This window comes from Drosophila biarmipes, chromosome X (genome assembly GCF_025231255.1).
Source record: "Drosophila biarmipes strain raj3 chromosome X, RU_DBia_V1.1, whole genome shotgun sequence".
NCBI lineage: Eukaryota > Metazoa > Arthropoda > Insecta > Diptera > Drosophilidae > Drosophila > Drosophila biarmipes.
In genome coordinates this window covers 14445542-14465695 of record NC_066611.1, presented here as the reverse complement: position 1 = coordinate 14465695, position 20154 = coordinate 14445542, and the positions used below count along the sequence as shown (strand labels likewise).

The 20154-nt window shown below is 45.0% G+C and overlaps 2 protein-coding genes across 15 annotated transcripts in view; one reads left to right on the top strand and one right to left on the bottom strand.

Moving 5' to 3' along the window:
* Nucleotides 1-2108, top strand: part of LOC108025719 (midnolin homolog) — a 36581-nt gene extending 34473 nt beyond the window's left edge. For both annotated transcript variants that reach the window (XM_017096278.3, XM_050889432.1), the window contains exon 5: nucleotides 2-2108. In XM_017096278.3, coding sequence (XP_016951767.1) covers nucleotides 2-769 — 768 coding nt within the window. In that variant the 3' untranslated portion in view covers nucleotides 770-2108. The remainder of the gene's footprint in view (nucleotide 1) is intronic.
* A 3317-nt stretch (nucleotides 2109-5425) lies between these two features.
* The window catches only part of LOC108025594 (uncharacterized), a 96512-nt gene continuing 81783 nt past the window's right edge, over nucleotides 5426-20154 (bottom strand). For 12 of the 13 annotated variants that reach the window (XM_050889352.1, XM_050889407.1, XM_050889350.1 and 9 more), the window contains 11 exons: nucleotides 17836-19685; nucleotides 16281-16487; nucleotides 15000-15394; nucleotides 13701-14294; nucleotides 13089-13623; nucleotides 12526-13029; nucleotides 10529-11815; nucleotides 9091-9221; nucleotides 7313-8080; nucleotides 7032-7172; nucleotides 5426-6976 (listed from right to left, as the gene is read on the bottom strand). In XM_050889352.1, coding sequence (XP_050745309.1) covers nucleotides 6905-6976; nucleotides 7032-7172; nucleotides 7313-8080; nucleotides 9091-9221; nucleotides 10529-11815; nucleotides 12526-13029; nucleotides 13089-13623; nucleotides 13701-14294; nucleotides 15000-15394; nucleotides 16281-16487; nucleotides 17836-19669 — 6468 coding nt within the window. In that variant the 5' untranslated portion in view covers nucleotides 19670-19685 and the 3' untranslated portion in view covers nucleotides 5426-6904. The remainder of the gene's footprint in view (nucleotides 6977-7031; nucleotides 7173-7312; nucleotides 8081-9090; nucleotides 9222-10528; nucleotides 11816-12525; nucleotides 13030-13088; nucleotides 13624-13700; nucleotides 14295-14999; nucleotides 15395-16280; nucleotides 16488-17835; nucleotides 19686-20154) is intronic. The other variant, XM_050889410.1, reaches the window with a different exon arrangement.

Here is a 20154-nt window from a genome sequence, read left to right as displayed (position 1 = left end):
GTACTCTTCCAAGCACCACAACTGCGCCAAGTGCAACAGTCGCGCCCAGCAGCAGCAGCAACAGCAGCAGCAGCAGCAGTCGGCGGCTTTGGCCAACGGAGGCAGCTGCTCCTTCCGTGACTGCCCCAGCTATCACTCCTCCTCCGCCGCCGCCTCCAAGGCGTCCGGCAGCTCCAAGTCTTCGTCTCACAGTTGCTGCCAGGCAGAGTCACCGAGCTCCCTGGCCAGCCAAGCCAACGGCTGCAGCTGTCGCTATCGCCGGGACGATGGACAGGGACAGGGACAGGGAGAGCGGGAGCGCGAGCACACGTGCCAGAAGTGCACCGTGGAACTGGCCAACATGAAGACGCGCTCGAAGATGGACCAGCTGCGCCTGGTGATGCAGCAGCACAAGCAGAAGCGAGAGGCACGCAAGCTGAAGAGCGGCCCCTATGCCACGCCCGCCACAGCCTCGGCGGGAGACAGCCTCTCCGCGACGGCAGCCGGTGGAGCTGCAGCCGTTTCAATGGGCGGGGCGGCGGGCCAGTACAGTGCCGTGAGCGCCCTGGTGGCCACGCCCCTGCAACAAGCCGCTGTGCCCGTCCAGGCGGGGAAAGCAGCACCCACAAGCAACAGCAGCAGCAGCAGCAACACCAATGCCAACAGCAACAGCAACACATCGACGGCACCCGCAACAGCAGCAACGGCGGCCGCAGCAGCAGCAACGGCAGCACCACCCAGCGAAGTCTCGCCCAACCACATTGTGGAGGAGGTGGACACGGCGGCCTAAAGGCAGCGGCACCATCATCGGCTAGAGCAACCACCAGCCCCGCTGACATTATCCTATTTTGTAGCATTTACTAGTTTACGCAGCAGCAGCAAAGAGAGAAGATCTGACGAGAGATGAAGGAGATCTGAGGAAGGAGATGCGAAGATGAAGATGCAGGACCAGCAGAAGCAGATGGGCAAACAAGAGAAACTAGAACCACAACTAAAGCTTACATTAATCTAGAGTTAGTGCATAACAACACCAATTCTTATGTTCGAACCCCCGCTCGTTCAATGTTCCCACCTTCGCGACGAGGCAAGAAATGGGAATGGGACCGCCCGGAAAGTCGATAAGCTGTTAAATTAATTTTAAGACCCTTTAATAACAACACACACAACACCACCTCTTCAGTCCAGGCCAACACTTGGAGTGAATGAATCAGCTTCTGGAGGCGAAATCCTTTAATGTTTTGTAAATTAAATTTAGTGAAATTTTTTGTGTGCATCCCAGGCAAACGCCAAGTTGAGTAATTGACAAGATCAATTGCAAAAAACCTGCAAGAGCGGAAAATAGCTTAAAAAAGCGAGAAAATTCATAAGAAAAAGGATGGGAAAAACCTAATAATGGAAATGATTAATATAGATTTACATGTAAAACGTATACACCCACACACAGACTATGCTGAATGAATTGTAAGCCAAAGCGGTGGCAAATTTTGGTAGAACTAAAGCGAAATCTAGATGTAATTTTAGACACACCAAATCTAACAAGACACACACACACACAAGATCACACACACACACCTGGCTTTGGCAGCTTTATGTTATGTTTAACTTCAATCAAGCAAATGCAAATGCAAATGCGACTGCAAAGTGGCGCTTTAACCTAATTTGCCTTAATAGAAAATCGTTTTTCACCTATTACTATATTTTATATTTTTTTTGTATACTTTATCACCAAGAATGTGTTTCGAAACGCGCCGGGGAAAAACGAGCGACGAATTGAATTTTGTTCACCTACACCTATGCTATTGAATTAGTTAGTAAGACTATGTTTTCTATTCATTTTACAATTACCATTACACGCATAATTACCGATTGGATTAGTTTCATAAGTTGCGCAACAGCAGCGCCTAAGGAGCTAAGGAGCAGCAAGTAACGCTAACTTAGCTGTAGAGTTATAATTTAAACACAAGCAATTACTATTTTTTTGTCCTACACTTACCACTATTATCCAATTCAAATAATGCAATTAGTTCTAGGCGAGTTTTACTTTTGAGTTGGTTTCATTTGTCTTTGCCTTGAGTGCACCACAACTACTTGATTTCAATAAATGTTTAGTAAATGGTTTAGTTAACTAACTTACTCTTTGTTTATTATCTTCGTTGGACTTTGGTTGCCTTATTTTTGTATCATTATTATTATTATTTTCAGCTTATTTTCGGGCTGCATCTTGTGCAATACAACCATACACCTAGACAAAAACACACCTTGTAAACGAATAAGCGAACGAATGAGCAAGTGAACAGCAAGTACTTTGATTTGATTGACTCTTTTTAGAAATGATGTGCCAATTGCAAATCCAAATACATGTGCGTATTCATGTGGAACCCTAGTAAGAATTGTAAATTATATATACATATGAATATATACCCAAACGTATAGCTATATATAACCTCCCCACACACACACACTCGCGAGGCAAGGAGCGTCGAACTAATTGAAACTTTTTATCAAAGGAAAGAAAGCCCAACTTAAAGGCATCAAGAAGTACGTTTGTAAGTCGTAGTCATTAAGAGCTAAGTAAAAGTTATGTGCAATTTATACAAAACATCCGTTTCTGTTCTATAGTTTTCCTTCTATACCCCTAATGATACATCTATATTCGTAAAGCTTTCCATCTATCTCTACATAACGAATTCGGTAGTTATATTAGCGTTAGGAGACACGATAACAAATCTAGAGTTAGGCTTAGACGAAGGGCACCAAAGGCAGGATATATCGATAAGGATGGAGAAGAAGGAGTAAAGGATGTATGAGAAGAAGCATTAAGAGAGAGACATGAAAGGAGGCATGAAAAGAAGCATGAAAAAAGGACAAAAGGAAGGAGTAAAAGAAGGCATCGGAATGTGGGAATCGGAAGGCGGTGGAACGCTGAGACAGGAACACCGATCATATTGGGTGGCTTTGCAAGGGCATTACTTTGGTTCAGATGGGATTTCGGTTAGATTGATTGATTGATTCGGACTCGGTTGGATAATTTCAGCATATCTGCGCGATTTTCTAACAAGTACAAACACACAAACGATGAGATTTTTTACATATATAACATAGTTCAAATATTTACACACCTCCCCCTTAATTCACTCGATAAGAAATTTAGCCCCCAACATATGCGCAACATTTGCTGAAAACGAAAATGAAACACTCTAACAATTATGAATTCTATGTGAAAAAAAAACAAATTTTGAATTGTAAACTAAATTAAATTTTTGTCGCATTTATTTTGAATAGTTAAAATTTATCCAAAAGAAGTCCCAAGCCCAAAAAAATCTTATATATATATATATTCAACCATATATATAAAGATATATATACACATATATTTTTGAATTGACATTTTGCGTCTTTTTTGTTGACATCTTCTTAATCATAAAAAATGATTATTATCAAAGCATAATTAACGAAATTAGCTAAATTATTACAGGCCCTCGAGCTGAGTAACAGTTGAGAACATCCAACTGCGAATCGAAGATGTTCTCCACTCACGTTCCCCACAAACTTAAAAACTTAAAAATGTATAAAAACGATGTAGAAGATCCAGGATATTGGATCACAGTTTATATGGTAACCCATAGGTGTTAAGTGGGTTCGCTTCTGGCGAACTTAGATAAATTTTACGCAAGTTTCTCGAGAGCTTGTGGGTAAACAGAACACAATTGTCTCAATGAATTCAGAAATGGAAGTTCCAAGATCTGACTAAGTTTCATCACCAAATGTTCGAAATCAACAGAGTTCCATTGAATCCTTTTCGATGGCTTTGTGGTCTTTGAAATGAAATGTAGAAATGGCTTCGCCATTCTTTTTTTTTTTTTTGGAAAGTGCACATCAACACACGCATATAGAGAGAAAAGTTACGAATAAGATGCAAAATTAATGGTAAACTTGTTTGTCATGAAAAATCCAATTTTGATTGTTGTGTGTGCTGATTAAATGACCGTGAACATATTACTTATATACACAAAAAAATATATATATAGATGCATATACATATAGATATACACACTTTGCCATAGCCAAAACCGGAAGAATGAACTTGAAACAAAAGTTGGGAATCAATTTCATACAATTGCATGTATAAATGATACAAAGTAAGCAAATGAAACAATGCAAGTAAAAGTATTCGTCAATAAACATTATTTCCAAACACAGTAACCGAAACGGATCAGGCGTGTTAATGGGGACGGCAAATGTTTTTGGGCTTGATTCCACTTGAATCTAAATTTTTAAAAAAATTATCTTTTAAATGTGGTAAGTATGCAATGGCAACTAAATAAAGTATAACGTCTGTCTTGTGAAAATTGGTCCAAAAAATAAATCTCTCTTGAAGTATTGAGGAACGTTAGCATATTAAGCAAGCTGCTCAAAACAGTCGGTCTTTTAGCTCTACGGCTTGATTTGGCCGAAATACGACTGAAAACCCGGAAAGCAAAATCGCGTTTTTGACAAAAATCTGAATCTCGTATTTTTGGCAAAAATGCGAATCCCATTTTTCGCCATAAATATTCAGTTTTTTGGCTGCTGTAACGAAAATAAACGTCAGAATCAGGAATGCCATACCGCGTTGAGCTCGGTGTTTAATTTCCAATCCATTGGCGTTCAAAACTAAACATTTTTTTATTTTTAGATTTTTTGCAAAAAATCCTGATGCTACCCCTTACAAAAAATGAAAAAATCTGAAATAAAATAAATTTTCCTAAAAGTGATGGGGATCGTTAGCATATTAAGCAAGCTGCCGAAAACAGTCGGTCTTTTAGCTCTACGGCTTGATTTGGCCAAAAAAAAAATGGGACTCGCATTTTTGCCAAAAATACTTTTATATATATATATTAAATATTTTTGTAAGTGTAAAGTAAGATTAAAAACTGTTATGGTTTTTTTTTCTTTTTTTTCGCAAAGAACATCTGAAAATATGACTTTGGTTTGCAGTAAAATATACAGTACAGTACCACGAAACAATTCGATAACCAACTATTAAAAGAAACTCATGATAACCTTTTTTTCAATTTTCTGTTTATTATGCCCAATTGTTGGTTTTATATTTTTGTTATGCATGTGATTATATATTCTTTTAGTTATTCATTCGGTTTTTGGTTTTTTTTTTTGGGTTTAGTTTGCCTTTACAAATAATCATCGTTTATGATCGATCTTATATAATTTCTATGCAATTAGCCAGTTTTAATAAATATTTAATATATTCATTAAATTTGTTATGCAATTTCACATTTCATATAAATAATGTACACCAAAAAAAAAAAACAATTCATTAAATATTAGTTGTTGTATGCATTTGTTTCGGTTTCCTGTCATCTCATTGGTTTGCTGAAGCAGTTTTTATGATCTGTGTTAAATGTTTTGTTTTTTTGTATAATTATTTTTTTTTTAGATTTTGGTGGGCGTGGGCGTGGCCCTGCCAAGCAGTGAAAATGAGGCCGAAAAGTCGTTCAATTCACAAACATCAAGCAAATGCCCCGTTGCCGTTACATAATTAAATCGTACTCGTAGTTAATAATAGTTCTCTTAGTGACTGCTGATGCCTGTTGCTTGTGGATTGCAATGGGGCCAATAGCGAGTATTTTACACATACATATACACACAAAGAAATGCAGTTCTCCCTCTCTGTCTGTTTATATTTCTGTTCCTGTTGCCGTCTCATTCTGTTCGAGTCTGGTCTACGTGGGTAGCACTAAAACGCGGATCTAGGTTCACATACATACATATGTTGTTGTAAGCTTTCCTGGTTTTGGCCCGTGTCTTTCTAATTATTATTATTATAGGGGGTCTATCTCTGTCTTATTTTCGCCGGCCTTCTATCTCTCTGCCCTCCCCTGCCCTCCTGTTATCTCTTTCTAATCTGTCTCTATATCTATCAACTTGTTTAACGAGTAGTAGCACAATTTTTGGACGAAGATGGTTGAAATCGAAGCGTCTAAGTGAGTGTGAGTGTAGGTGTCTGCTAAACTAAATCCTCTATGGGGGGAATATGTATGTATCTTTGTGGGGGGTGTAAAGCGCTCCTCAATTTACACTTTGCATACATTACGATCTGGCTATATCCGTTAAATAACTATCAAAATTCTCGGCTATGGGTGCGAGTAGAAAACGAAACGCTGCAGTTACAATATCAATTTCCATTTCCATATCCATTTCCTATCTGCCTCAAGCTTTCTATTCTTCCGCCCTCTGTTCTGTTATATAAATATATTTTTGAGTGGTGCTATATAGTGTGTGGATTATATATACTATATCAAAAGAGCTGCCTGCCTCCTGTCTGGTTTCGAATCTCGTTTGGGCATGTTGGTTGTTGGATTCCGGTTTTCTTTTTTTTTTGTTTTGCTTTTTGGTTTTTACAATAAGTATGGGTAAGCATATATATCGGGGTCGTTACTAGCTTCAGTATTCCTTGACTAATGTCGCCGTTCAACTAAGCTAAGGACGTTTTCGCAAAAAGGTCATTGTGTTCATATATATATATATATTTATGTATATATGTATGTACTGGCCGATGGCCCGATGCCACACACATTATTAACTATTATTACTAAGCTTTGCAAAAAGGCGTGCCATGTGTGTTAGTTATCGCTTCCTCTTATTTGTCGTAGTAGCTGCTCTTAACTTGCCTCCGATCGCACTTTGACTAGTTTACTCACAAAAAAAAATCGATACACTCGTGTGTAGTATATGTTTAGCATATATCAATATATATATATATATAGGTACACACGCATATACATACATATATTTACTTTCTCTCTCTCTCTCCATCTGTCTATCAATCTTTCTATATGAATAGTATATATACTTAATATCGTAATATCCTTGTAAGGTTTGTTTTTTATAGTTAACAATAATCGCCGCTTATTATTCTCCCGCAGGCTTAAATATAAATGGGATTCTCCTGACCAGTGAGCAGGCGGAACATGGACGTGGGCATCGTCTTCATGAGGATCTGCAAGGGATGGGTAGTTAGTTTCGAGTGTCAGGTTTAGTAGTATCTATAGTACCTCTCCCACGGATGTGGCCAGCAAGTTGACGATCTTCTCGTGGGGCACAGCCACCACGCTCTGGTTGTTTATCTCGATAATGCGATGGCCCACACGAACACCACCCCTTTCAGCAATGCCACCCCGCAGGAGACTGCAGATCTGCAAGATAATAGATAGATAGATATAGACAGTTTGGGGCAGATCTTTAGATTGTTTCTCCCCATTTGTTGTACAATTTCATGCTCCCAAAGGTAACCCATTAGACTTGTAACACTTGGCTTAACCCCCACCCAACTCACCACTCCATTCTGAACGCTGAATCCCAGCTGGTACTTGGTCTCCGGCCGCTTGATCTTCACCTCGACAACGGGGGCACAGGGCACCACCGTGAACTTGACCACCGTCTGGTTCTTGGTGTTCTTGATGTACGTCTGGCAGGTGGAGAGCGGCAGGCCCACGAGGCTCAGCCCATTGATGGCTATCAGCTGGTCGCCGATGTTCAGCTGACCACAACGCGCCGCTGCTCCCGAGCTCATCAGATTGGCAATCACCACGGTGGGCAGCATGGAGCCCCAGCCGCTCTCCACGATCACCACCCCGAGGATTTCGCCCTTGGCCTTCGGCACCACCACCTCCTTCTGCAGCTCCTTCTTGGCAAAGATCTCCAGCTCATCGCCGAAGATCTCCTGGCTGTTGAGCACCTCCTGGTAGTCCATCTCCTTGACAAAGCGATGGTCCTCGATGCCGTTGGCCTTGAGGAACTCCATGTAGGCCACCTGGAAGGCCTGGCCAATCGACTGGGCAATGAACTGGGCCTCGTCGCTCTCGAACACATGGCATATCATCTTGGGCGTGCGATTCGGCTTGGGGGCATCGTCGATGTCCTGCGGGACGAAGCGACGTCGGGCCATCAGGACCACCAGGTCACCGATGTCCGCAATGTAGGAGATGGTGCGCAGGGCATGGTCCATCATGATCTCCTTGAGGTCCGTGTTCAGGACCATGATCTTCTCCGTCGAAATAAACAGATCCACCTCGGTGCTGGGCTGCACATCGCCATCGGGTGCCTGAAATGTGGTTATTACTCAGATTACTCACTAGTCACTTAACAAGTTGGGTGGCATAAGGTTCTGGAACTGGGATTTGGCGGGATCTTCAGGGGAACAAGCTTCGCTTTTGGGGTAACACAAGAATTACAGCGGGCCAAATGACTTCGATCCAATTTATTTCAAGGCAAATCAGGCAAACCAGAGGTGGGTGGTCGGGTGGTTCCGGGGGTAAGTGGGTCAGTGGGTCAGTGGATATCGGGTTTTGCTAGTGTTTCCATTACTTACCAGCGCCTATTATGCGAATTTTTGGTTTGGTTGTGTTTGTTTTATTATTTTAATTCGATATAGATTTGTTTTTTGTTTTTTTTTATCATTTGCATGGCGATACGTGGTTTAGTTAGCGTGGTTGGTCGTCGCGGATGCGGAGCATTTGATGTGGAGGAGGTGATGCATGAAAATATAACAGTAAACAGTTAATGAGTTTCTCTTTTTTATGCCCTCGAGGTCGAGGTCGAGGTCCTTCAATCAGCTTAGCAGCACAGGGTCGCTTACGGGGGGGATCTAGTGGGTGGCGGGTGGTGTGGGGAAAATGGGAGTCAAGTGCGGGTTTGAAATCAAAATCCGGAGATCGGAGGCATCAAAATAGCTGATAATTTTGGTCACTTGTGCAAGAGGCAACTGGGGGGCAGCTCAGGACATTGTCACAATCTAAGCTTACTCAAAATGTTTAAGCCTTATGTTTTTATGTTAATCTTAATTAAGAACTAGGTACTAGAGCATCAGGAAATGAAGAATTTCTTGGAATATTGGGAAACAACTTTTTGATAAGGTAATTAAAGGTTATTTAGAGACTTGCTTTAGGATGTTTATAATGAAACTAAGTTGTGGCAATCTCTGATCTAGATTTCTACCCACTACAATACAGAACCAATTGCGGCGCAAATGAAACTCAAGCTGATCGAAGCAATCGATCGAGTCGGGCGAGCAATATATATTTTGCAGAAGGAAGGAACTTAAAGAAACTTTACCTTGATCCTGGAAACGGCCTCCTCCGCCTGCATCATGCGCGTCGATTTCGTGGGCTGACCTTCGCAGACCAGCTGCGTGGAGCCCAAGTACTTGGCCCTGAAGAGAACGCCCTCGATGAGCACTGCGCCGCCTGAGAAGATGGAGAATCCGGTTAGAAGTTCGGTTTTCGAAAGGTCAGGGATCACAGAGTACATGTGGAGTATAAGTTGACTAGTGTACGTGCAAGTGTTTGTCAGCGGTATATCAAAGTCACGTCTTTGTATAACCCTCCTATTATAGGGTTCTAAAAGATTCAGTTTATCTTAAAGTAAAACTCTTGCATTTAGTACTGAAATGTATTATACTTGGTATAAAATATGCAATTTTGTTGATTTTCAAGTCACTAAAATTCTTAAAAATAATTTAAGATGTATTTGTTCTTGAACAGTATTTTTATTTTTATAAATTTAAAGTCATGACAGCTGCTTAAAATGTTCGAGATATATATGTTCTTGAGCAGTATATTATAAAATTCAAGTCAAGAAAATTCTTTAAAATAATTTGAGATATTATTGTTTTGAACAGTAACTTACTTTATCTTTTTAAATTTCAAGTCATGAAAACTCTTAAAAATAATTTAAGATATATATGTTCTTGAACAGTATCTTTATCTTTATAAATTTCAAGTCACTAAAATTCTTTAAAATAATTTAAGATGTATTTGTTCTTGAACATTATCTTTATCTTTATCAATGTCAAGTCATGACAACTCTAAAAAATAATTTAAGATATATTTGTTCTTGTACAGTGTCTATATCTTCATAAATTTCAAGTCATGAATTTAGGATATATTTGTTCTTGAACATCTTTATCGCGTATCTATTACTGTCCGGGGTCTTTGATGTCATTGTTTCGTGTTATCTTGTTAGTGTTGGATCTTAGGCACTAGTACATAATGGAATTTTATCTTACAAAGTATTGTACACACACACAGACACAGTAAAATGAAGAGTAGAGTTTGGTTTTGATTTGGTTGAACGAACGAACGACGCATGCAAAAATACGCAAATAAATATGCGAAAGAATACAGAGAAATGATAGGTAAATATATATATACGATTAATACGGATTATCTGGATCTGGATCAAGAATATTTGCATATAGGATAATCAAAAATTTTACACATTGTACAATTTCGTATTTACGCAGCCAGGATTGATTTTGATTTTGAATTTGCTCTGCTGCGCTTTTTCGAGAAATCGTAATCGTAATCGTGATCGCAATTTTAGCGCAACGACAACACATCAATGCACATCGACAACATGGCAGGCCACAAGAATATATAAGTATATATATAGCTAATCATATATACTATATGGGTATATGCATATACGATTATATGGTTAAAATGGTTATACATAGGAACAATCGAACGAAGGATAAACCCAACGCATTTACCTTCTTTGCTCTTACTCTTTTTCACTTTTTTCTCGCCGCTGTTGCTGCCGCTGCTGTTGTTGTTGCTGCCGCCGCCGTTGTTGTTGTTGTTGTTGCTGCCGCCGCTGTTGGCCACGGCGGTGCCATTGGCCACCGCTCCAGAGCCCGATCCCGAGCCAGATCCCGTCCCTGATCCTCCTCCGGCCGATCCAGCTGCCGATCCTGCCAGCGGAGGCGCCGCCAGTGTGCCCCCATTGAGTGCTCCATTCTCCGGCTCTCCTCCGACTATCTTCACTGCTCCCCCGGGATTGGTCAATCCCCCGCCGGACGATCTCTCCGAGCCGCCTCCATTCCCAGGGCTACCCAGCGCCGGTGTGCCGGCCACCGCTGCCGAGGCGGCCGCCACCGCTGAGGCCACCACATCCACGCTGCCGGCCGCGCACAGATCCCCGCCAGAAATGGGCATGGCCAGCTTGCTGGGCGACTTGTCGCTGTGCTCCGAGGACGAGCGTGATAGGCTTCGCTGCACCATGCCACCGACCAGGTCCAACAGCTTGCCACCATTGCCGGAGCCCAGGGTTAGGCCCAATCCCAGGCCGGACTGCCCTTTGGGCGGAATTGGGGGCGGCAACTCCGGCGTGGAGCTGAGCAGGGCATTGTAGCCGTTGCGCGTCTTGGTGCTCGGCATCTGCTGCTTGGGCGAGATCTTCGAGAGCAGCGAGCGCGGCTTGCGGTCCCAGCTCTTGTTCTCATCGTAGTAGCCCTGATCGTCCAGCCGCTGGTGGCCCAGCAGCCGGTCCGTCTCCAGGTCGGTGTCCACGTCCTCCTCGTCGGCACTGTGGTTCTTTGAGTGATTATCCGAGCCGGACTCCAGCAGCTCCTTGCCGGCGCCGCCGTCCAGATGTCGAGATAGCCACACCGGTGAGTTTAGGCCGGGCGAGGGTGATCTCTGCGAGGCCGAGACGAGGTTCGACCTCTCCGGAATGGGCGGTGGCATGCCGCCGTTGCCACCGCTGCTGCTGCAATTGCTTCCGGCGCTGCGGGGCTTGCTTCCGCTGCCGCCAGCCATTCCGATGCCATTTCCGGTGACCGTCGAGGTGGGTGAGCTGCGCTGCAGCGTGGAACTGATGGCCGCCGCCAGTGGAGTGTGCTTGCTGCTCGGCTGCAGCAGATCCACATCGTTGTTGCCGCCGCCCAGGCTGCCATTGGTGTTGACAACGACGCTGCCATTGTTGTTGGGCTTGCGGTGCGGCGCCGGAGCAGGCGGCGGCGGGGTCATCTGCACCGTGTCCGGGCGGTGGAATACTCCTGGAAAACGAATCAGATGAAAAATTAGTTTTATACTTAACGACTGTTACTTAAGAACTTCAAAGAAATGAAATAACGTTTTCTCGACCTTAAAATTGAGTTGAAATCGATTAAATCTCGAAATTTAGAAGAAGTGTTTTTGATTTTCAAGACTTTTTTATTCTTGATAAACGATTGCTTTTTCTTAAAAAAAAACACTCTTAAGAATACTTTCATCTCTATTTGAAAAACACTTATTTTCAAAAAACCAACTTAAGATTAATTTCATGTTTATTTCAAGAACGATTCTTCTTTAATAGTGAGAAGGACGTTTTGTAAAATTTAATGTTTTTTTTTTTAATTTTTCTGGAAGCAATTTTCAAACAAAATGAAGTGTTCCGGTTTCCTATGGACTATTAAGTCTTGAAAAACAAGATCAAGATTACATTTATCTCCATTTCAAGATTGCATTTCCTTAAAAACACTACTAAGAACACATTCCTCTCCAATTTAAGAAGGCTACTTTTCAAGAAAAAAACTAAGAGTAATTTCTTCTCGATTTCATGAACATCTCTTCTCTATAAAGTAAGAAGACTTTTATAAAACTTTTATCATGTTTTTTCGGTTCTCAAATTTTGTGGGAGAAGTTGTCATATATAGTTGTGTCCTATAATTTAACCTCTAATCAAATATTTATTTTTGTTTACATATATTTCTTTGGCAAGACTTACCAATCGAGTAGAGCGAATCCAACTCCGGATCAATGTTCTTGAACACTTTGTTGTGGTTGCTGGGACTCTGGTCCAGAGCCAGGGTCTTCGGCTGTGATTGCGCCTGACTGGCGAGCGGGCCCTTCGACTGCCCGTTGCTGGGACTGGGCGTGGCGCCCAGGTGGTGACCCGCCACACCCCCGTTGCTGTCCGTGGTGGAGGCAGTGGTGGTCAGGTTGTGCATACTGTTTAGGCTGTTGTTCGTCGAGACGCGCTTCATGTCCATCAGCATGGAGATGCCGCCGCTGCCGCCGATGCTGGTGCTGCCGCTCATGCTGGTGGGGCACTGCTGGCCCTGGCCGAGCACCGCCTGCTGCAGGTTCTTCTGGTTCTTGTTGTTGTTCTCGGTGTCGCTGGTGTGGCCCGAGGAGAGCCCGTCCTCCAGCACCGGCATGGCCGAGGCGTAGTACTTGGCGTAGTTCGAGCAGGAGGTCGACACGCCGCCGTTCATCTCACCCGAGAGACCTGGGGATGAAAAGGGGATTAGAATCGTTGGGAAAATGAATGGAGTTTGCTCCACTCACTGTCCAGATCGCCGCAGTTGGAGTCGTAGTCGGTGGTCTCCGGCGAGTAGCGGTAGTTGTGTCCTCCGCCCGGGCCCACGCCCACGCCCACGCCCACGCCGCCGCCGCCGCCATGGCCGCTGCCCGTGCTCAGCAGCTGGTTGTGATTGAGCCCATCCTGGTCGCCGTCCCGCTCGCCGCTGCTCCGACTGGTGGAGTCCAGGAAGAAATCGAAGTCCCGCATCAGCGGACTGCCGCTGTAGTGCCGCCGAGCAACGCCCATACCCATCGGCTGGGCGCTCAGTTGGGGCTGCGACTGCTGGCCATAGCCCACGCCCCCGTAAACGAGGCGCTCGGAGGCGTGGCCGGCGGTGGGAGGCACCGGCTGGCGGTAGTTCTGGCCGCCATCCTGCCCCAAGGGATCGTCCTCATCCTCGGCCTCGTCGTTCTCCTCGTCGGCATCGTCGTCGCCCTCGTCGTCGTCCTCGGCCTCCTCCTCCTCGGCCAGATCCTCCTCGTCGCGCTCGAAGTTGCTGTGGAACTCGTACTGGATATCCTGCAGATGATATTAATTTCAATTTGAATATCCTGTATTATTTAAGAAACAAAAACCATCATCATCTGCCTACTCACAATGCTGTCCACATCGCTGCCGTTCTCCATGATGGGCTGCTCGTCGGTGGAGGGGCACTTGAAGAACTCCTCCAGCACCTTGCGCGTCTCCGAGAACTCGTACAGGTAGTCGAAGGTCGACGACTTCGTGTGCAGGCTCAGTGGACCCGCCGCTGTTGCATTTCCGGTTGCGGTGCCGTTCCCATTTCCGGTTCCATTGGCAGTGCTGCCCGCCCCTGCGGTCGGTGGTGCCAATGCCAATGCCAATGCCGGTGCCTGAGGTGGCGTGGCCGCCCGACTGGCTATCTCGCCGGCAGCGGCTCCAATGGCCAGCTGCAGACCCACTGCCTCCGGAGTGGTCAGGTCGGATATGGTGCCAATCTCGGACACATCGTTGCTGGTGTCCTCCGCGTTGTTGTCGCTGCTCAGCGGCTGTTTGTTGGTGTTCGAGTTGTTGTTGCTGTGATTGCTCATCAGACTGGCAAAGTGCTGCTGTTGCTGTTGCAGCTGCTGATGTTGCTGCTGCTGCTGATGTTGCTGCTGCTGGTGTTGCTGCTGCTGTTGCAGGGGAGGAGAGCTGCTGCGGGGCTCACGATTCGGCGGCGAGATGATGCGCTGTGATTGAATAAAGAAAATCACGTTAGAATATATTTAATATTATTTTTTTTACTTTCTTAAATAAAATGCATATTTAAGGTGACATCCAAACCAAACTTTACTATCTGGTAGACAAGTTAAGTGCAAAATTTAATAGTAAAATAAGTATAATGCCCAAGAGCCTCTGATTTATAGTTTTCATATATAAATTACATTATTCAGTTATTCTCATATAAATATTTTTAATAATAAAAAGATTTATATGTGTATATGTAGCAAATTTGTTTATAAGAATAATCAAACCAATAATCCTAATCATATTATAGTTTTTCTTTTCTATTTATCTTTATAAATATTTTTAAAAAATATTGAAGTGCACCTATATCTTAAAAGATTTTTATAGGTAGGGTTTGCAATGAATTGAATATATTTTATAAGACTTGGAACATTATACATCATAGTCAACTATAAACGTATATATATTTTTGATGTATTATTCTAATAAACACCAAACTATTTTTCGCACCTCTCCAAATAATATTTTACTAATAAAATCAATATTAAATTATATACATATGTTAGATGGGTTATTCGATAAGAAATTATATTTTAATAATTAAATAAATATTAAATTATACATGTTAAATGGGTTACGGATAGGTTGTTTAATAAAAAATCGCAATATGTATTTCTAATACCCATCCATCCCATAACATCACCCACCTGTGGAAAGCCCGGGCGCACGGGATAGTTCTGCATGGGCTGCTGCGGCGAGTGGATCTGCATCTGGCCGGGATTCAGTGGGCTGGGGTTGCTCGCGTTCGGGAGCAGGGAGCTCAGGATGTTGTGGGGGTTGTGGGGGTGGCCCTGGGCCAGGGCGGCCAGTGCTGCCCGGGCCGCCGTCTTCTGCAGCGAGGTGGCCGTGGAGCCCAGCGGTGGCACGGTGGCCATGGGCACCTGCTGCTGCTGCTGCTGCTGTGGCGGTGGTGTTGCTACTTCTACCGCTGCTGGTGGTTCGCTTTCGTCCGCTGCTGCCCCTGCCGCTGCCGCCGCTGCAGCCGTCACTTGCCCCAAATTGCTGGTGGTCACCCCAATGCGCCGCGGCGAGCCCTCGTATTCTGTGGGAAAAAGCGATTAAAATTCGCGTTCAAGTGCATCGAATGATTCTGAATAAAAACATAAAGGACCACGCTACATGTTGCAAAATGTGTTGCCTACCTAAAAGGGCCGCAAAAAAGCTGAACAAAATAAAGTTACGGTTTTTTTTTATAAAACGCGTTTGATTGGCAAAACTTTTTACAGATTATTTTATGCAATTTTGCCATATTTTATTGGTTAAAAAGGAGGTCAGCCGAAAAGGCATTTACTTTTTCTGTCCCGCTTTAAATTTAATAACGAAATTTGTACAACTGACAGGCGGAAGTAATAAAGGTAGAGGATAATATTTAAAATATTTTTTAAATTTAATGCTCCTTTAGTAACCATAAAAAAGGGTGTTATTATCATAAGGAAATTGAAAAAATAAATTTTTTTCTTATGGTATTATTGGTAAACCTATTAGGGGATTTCTTTTGAGTGAAAACAAAGTCCGCAAAAAGGTAAAGGATACAATTTCAAATATTTTTAAATTTAATTCTCCTTTAGTAACGCCAAAAAAGGTTTAGTATGATAAGAAAATTATGGAATTAGAGATTTTTTTCGGATAAGAAGGAAGTCAGAAAAATAGTAAAATTAACTTTTTTTGTTGTGCCTAAAATTTGATATCTTGATTTTTAAATTCTTAGACAAAGCACTATATTTTCCAAACAGAAAAAATTAAATTTAACATATTTACAAATTTTTTAAAGTAATATATTCCTTTAGGGACTTGAAAATATATGCCAGGAGCACTAACAAATTAAAAAGGAAGTCCTATGTTTTTGCTAAAATTTCCATAAATTAGTTTTGAGTCAGGGAGGGTTTATGCAAAGTAAAAATTATATTTCTTCTGTTAAATATGTGTACCAATGATGCCATGACGCGACTCCACGGCCAGCGTGTAGTTGCGCTCGAGCTTCCAGGCGTCCAGCTTGTGCTCCCTGTAGACATTGACCTCCGGGCTCTGGCCCTGGCTCAGGCCGAGGCCGAGGCCGACGCTCTGCATCTGGTGCTGGCCCTTCTCCGCCAGCTTGCCGCCCTCCTCCGCCAGAGTGTCGGTCGTTACGCGCAGATCTGGATGGGATGAGAGGCCATGAGATGGGGATAGAACCAAGCTCGGATGGGGGGGCAGTGGCAGTGACAAGGGTTGCACAGCAGGGATTCGGGAGGGGAGCCTATACAATACTTGGCATGCCAATTAATTGCAATCAATTAAATTCCACTTTGGCGCGCTTCCTACGCTTTGTTCCCCGGATCTCCGCCCCAGCTCCGGGGTTTCGTTGCCCTGTTTCATACATATTTGCAGTACACTTCATTACGCATGATTTGCAATTCAATTACCCGGCCCATGTCTATCAGTCCGGCCATTCAGCCGCTCGGAAATTGGTTTCGCAGGCTGCCCCAAAACGGCCCGGTCTTTCCAGGAGGCAGTCGGTCCCTCTAGCCGCAAACTGCTGCAGGCACGTGCAACCGCAGAGGTTGCTGCTCGGACAGGGGTCACACTTCGGCTGGACTGGGGTTAGCCGGAAAAGGGTTTGCGTACTCTGGCAGTGCATTCCCACCGGGGATGCGGCTAAGCCCCTGTTTAAAAAGCGCAAATGCTATGGCTTCTACCTTACAATTACAACAAAATATAGGAGTCTTCAACATATGCCTTAAATATTTATGTAGCCAGGCTCATTTGTCCACTATAGCCATGTGACTCTGGTTAAGTTATTGGGAACATGACTTAAGTGATTGTGTAATATTTAAAATATGAAATATTTAAAATTTTGTAATAATTATAAGTTTTTACAAATATGTCAATATTGATCTGATTTTATTAATTTGGAAAAGATCTTGTTACCTTACAAAAAATATATCACAAAAAATGTGAAAATGTATTTGAGCTGTAAAATATTTTTTTCTCTTTTCTCTATATATTTAAACTTAAAAAAAGTGTATTAAAATTTACTAAACAGCTTACTTTTCCATTATAGCCCTTTGACACTGACTTAATTAATTTAGAAAGTCTTGGTAACTTACTAAGCAAGACCATTCCTTTATTTTCTCTATATATTTTACCGTGCGATTATTAATAATGTAAAATTTAATATATTTTGTTGAAAACACCCTCTAATTCTTAGAATTTTGCTGTCATCATAATTTTTAAATGCGGAAAATTTGAAAACGGAATTTTTTTCTGAAGCTCTAATGTCAACTAATTGTTTTTTGAAAGAAAATCTGTATTTGGGATATTCATTCCAATCAAAAACAGGAATGTTTTCTAAAATCCTTATGGCATCTAGTTGTCATTGAGCTGAAGATTAAATTTTAAAGAAACCGAAATTAAAGCAAGTGTCATACTGCCTTAAGAAGGTCTTATGAATAAGGTTGTCAAGTGGATTTTTAGTAAATCATTCAATATATATTTTCCACTTACGCTGCCAGCTCTCGTTCGGATCTGCGTTCCCGTTGACCAGGCGGTGATCCCGCTCCGTGTCCCGCTCCTCGCCGTAGACATGCCGCTTGCGCTGCTGTTGCTGCTGCTGCTGTCCCGCCAGGTGACTGAGGTGGTTGTCCCTGGCCGCCTGCACCTCCTGCAGCTGCAACTGCTGCTGCTGCTCCAGCAACAGGTGCTCCCGGTCCCTGTCCCGGTCCCGCTCCCTTTCCCGTTCCCTCTCCCTTTCGCGCTCCTCGCGCAGCCTCAGCTTGCGCTGCTCCCGAGGCTCCCAGTCGCCTGGCTGCTGATCCAGGGATGACTTGCTGCCATAGAGATAGTGACTGGCCAGCGGAGTCAGCCCGTCGGCGCAGGGATTGTTCCTGGGCGCGGCAACCTGCTGCTGTTGTTGCTGTTGTTGCTGTTGCTGCTGGGAGAAGCTGCGGTTCACCGGACTTCTTCCCACCCGCAGGATGTGCGACTGTTGTTGTTGCTGCTGCTGCTGTTGCTGTTGCTGTTGCTGTTGCTGTTGCTGATGCTGGTGCTGCTGCTGTCGCTGACTGATTCCATAGACCTGTTCCCGCTGCTGGTGGTAAGCTCGTCTGGCTGAGGCATGCATATGTTGCTGCTGCTGCTGTTGCTGCTGCTGCTGCTGTTGCTGCTGCTGCTGCTGCTGCTGTTGCTGCTCCTCAGAGTACTCCGTGGGCGAGTGGAGCAGCAAGCTGGCCCTGGTGGGCGGCGCCTCCCAGTAGTTCTCCTTGATGAAGGGATTCTGACTGCCATTGCCGTTGTGCAACTGTTGCTGCTGCTGCTGCTGCCTGTTGCTGGCGGGCAAGGCGCCGCTGCGTTTCCTCGGCATTTCCGCGTAGCCGCCGGGGCCACGCCTGCTCTCGCCCACCGTGTGGTAGTAGAAGGAGGCGGGATAGTCGGGCTCCTCGCCGGCCGCTCCGCTCCTGCTCCGCTCCACAGCTGACTCGCCCGTGGTGTCCTGTTGCTGCTGCTGCTGCTGCTGCTGCTGGTGCGGCGGTGTGGGCGGCGTGAGCGGTGCGCACAGAAAGGGATTGGTGGAGATGCGCGGCGTCACCGAGGACAGCGACTCGGAGGAGTGCGACGAGGCCGAGTGCGGCGGCGGCGATTGCGTGATGATGTTCACGCTCTTGTAGTAGCTGGGCGTGCTGGTGGGCGTGGCCTTGGGCGGCGGCGGACTAACACTGGCCAGCGGCTCCGCAACTAGGGCTGCCGTGGGGCTGCTGCTCCGGTGGCTGCTGCTGTTGCTGTTGGGATTCACCACGTCTACGAGCAGGGCATGTGCATGTTGCTGCTGTGCTGGCTGATGTTGCTGCTGCTGTTGCTGTTGCTGCTGCTGCTGCTGCTGCTGCGGCTGCTGCTGCGGCTGCTGCTTGGGTCGGCACTTGGGGAAAAGCAAGCTGATCTGATCGTTGAGCGGCGGCGAGGGCGACAGCAGAGCCTGCGACAGGATCAAGGGCGGTTGCTGCTGCTGCTGCTGCTGGTAGCCGACGTTGCTGCTGCTGGTGTTGCCGTTGCCGTTGCTGTTGCCGTTGCTGTTGCCGCTGTCGCAGTCTAGCTCCAAGCTGCCGTTGAGGGCGTAGAAGCCGCGCTGCTGGCCAACCGCTGCTGCCGCTGCCGCGGCGTGTGGCTGCAGTCGCTGGTAGGGCAACTGATGCAACTGCTCCTGCTGCTGCTGCTGCGGATTGTGCTGGTGCTGCTGATGCTGCTGATGGTGCTGCTGCTGCTGGTGGTGATGGTGGTGGTGATGGTGATTACTGCTACTAGTTGTTTGTCCAGCAGCCAGTGTTGTCAATGTGGTGCTGACCATTATTGTTGCCAATAAACTGCAAGTAGAGATGTTGGAGCCACATTAGAATGGTTCGGGGCACAGAAAGCCACTCGGAGAGCACACCTCCCCCCAACCCTGGCGGGTCCTGGCTACACCCAATATACCACGCTTCACGTCCCACTGGCAGTTGTTTTAATAAATGCAGGCGCTATGTCAACCTTTGTCATGTCCGAACGGCACCGGGGCGTGACAGTAACGAGTTCTGTCGCCGCTCTCGGCTCGCCTGGGTCACGTTTCAAGGGGTGGCTTCCCTGCCCCTGCTGCTCCTGCTCCTGCTACTCCTGTTCCTGTTCCTGTTCCTGCTCCTGCTGCTGCTGCTGCTCCTGGCCAAAACAAATGGCTGCCATAAGACAGGCAAATATTTAATTGTCCCCCCCGGCCATGAAAAATGCAAAATGCGTAACACTCGCACAGCAGCAGCCAATCAATGTCATTGAGCGATTGCCGTCGCTTTGTCGAGCTTA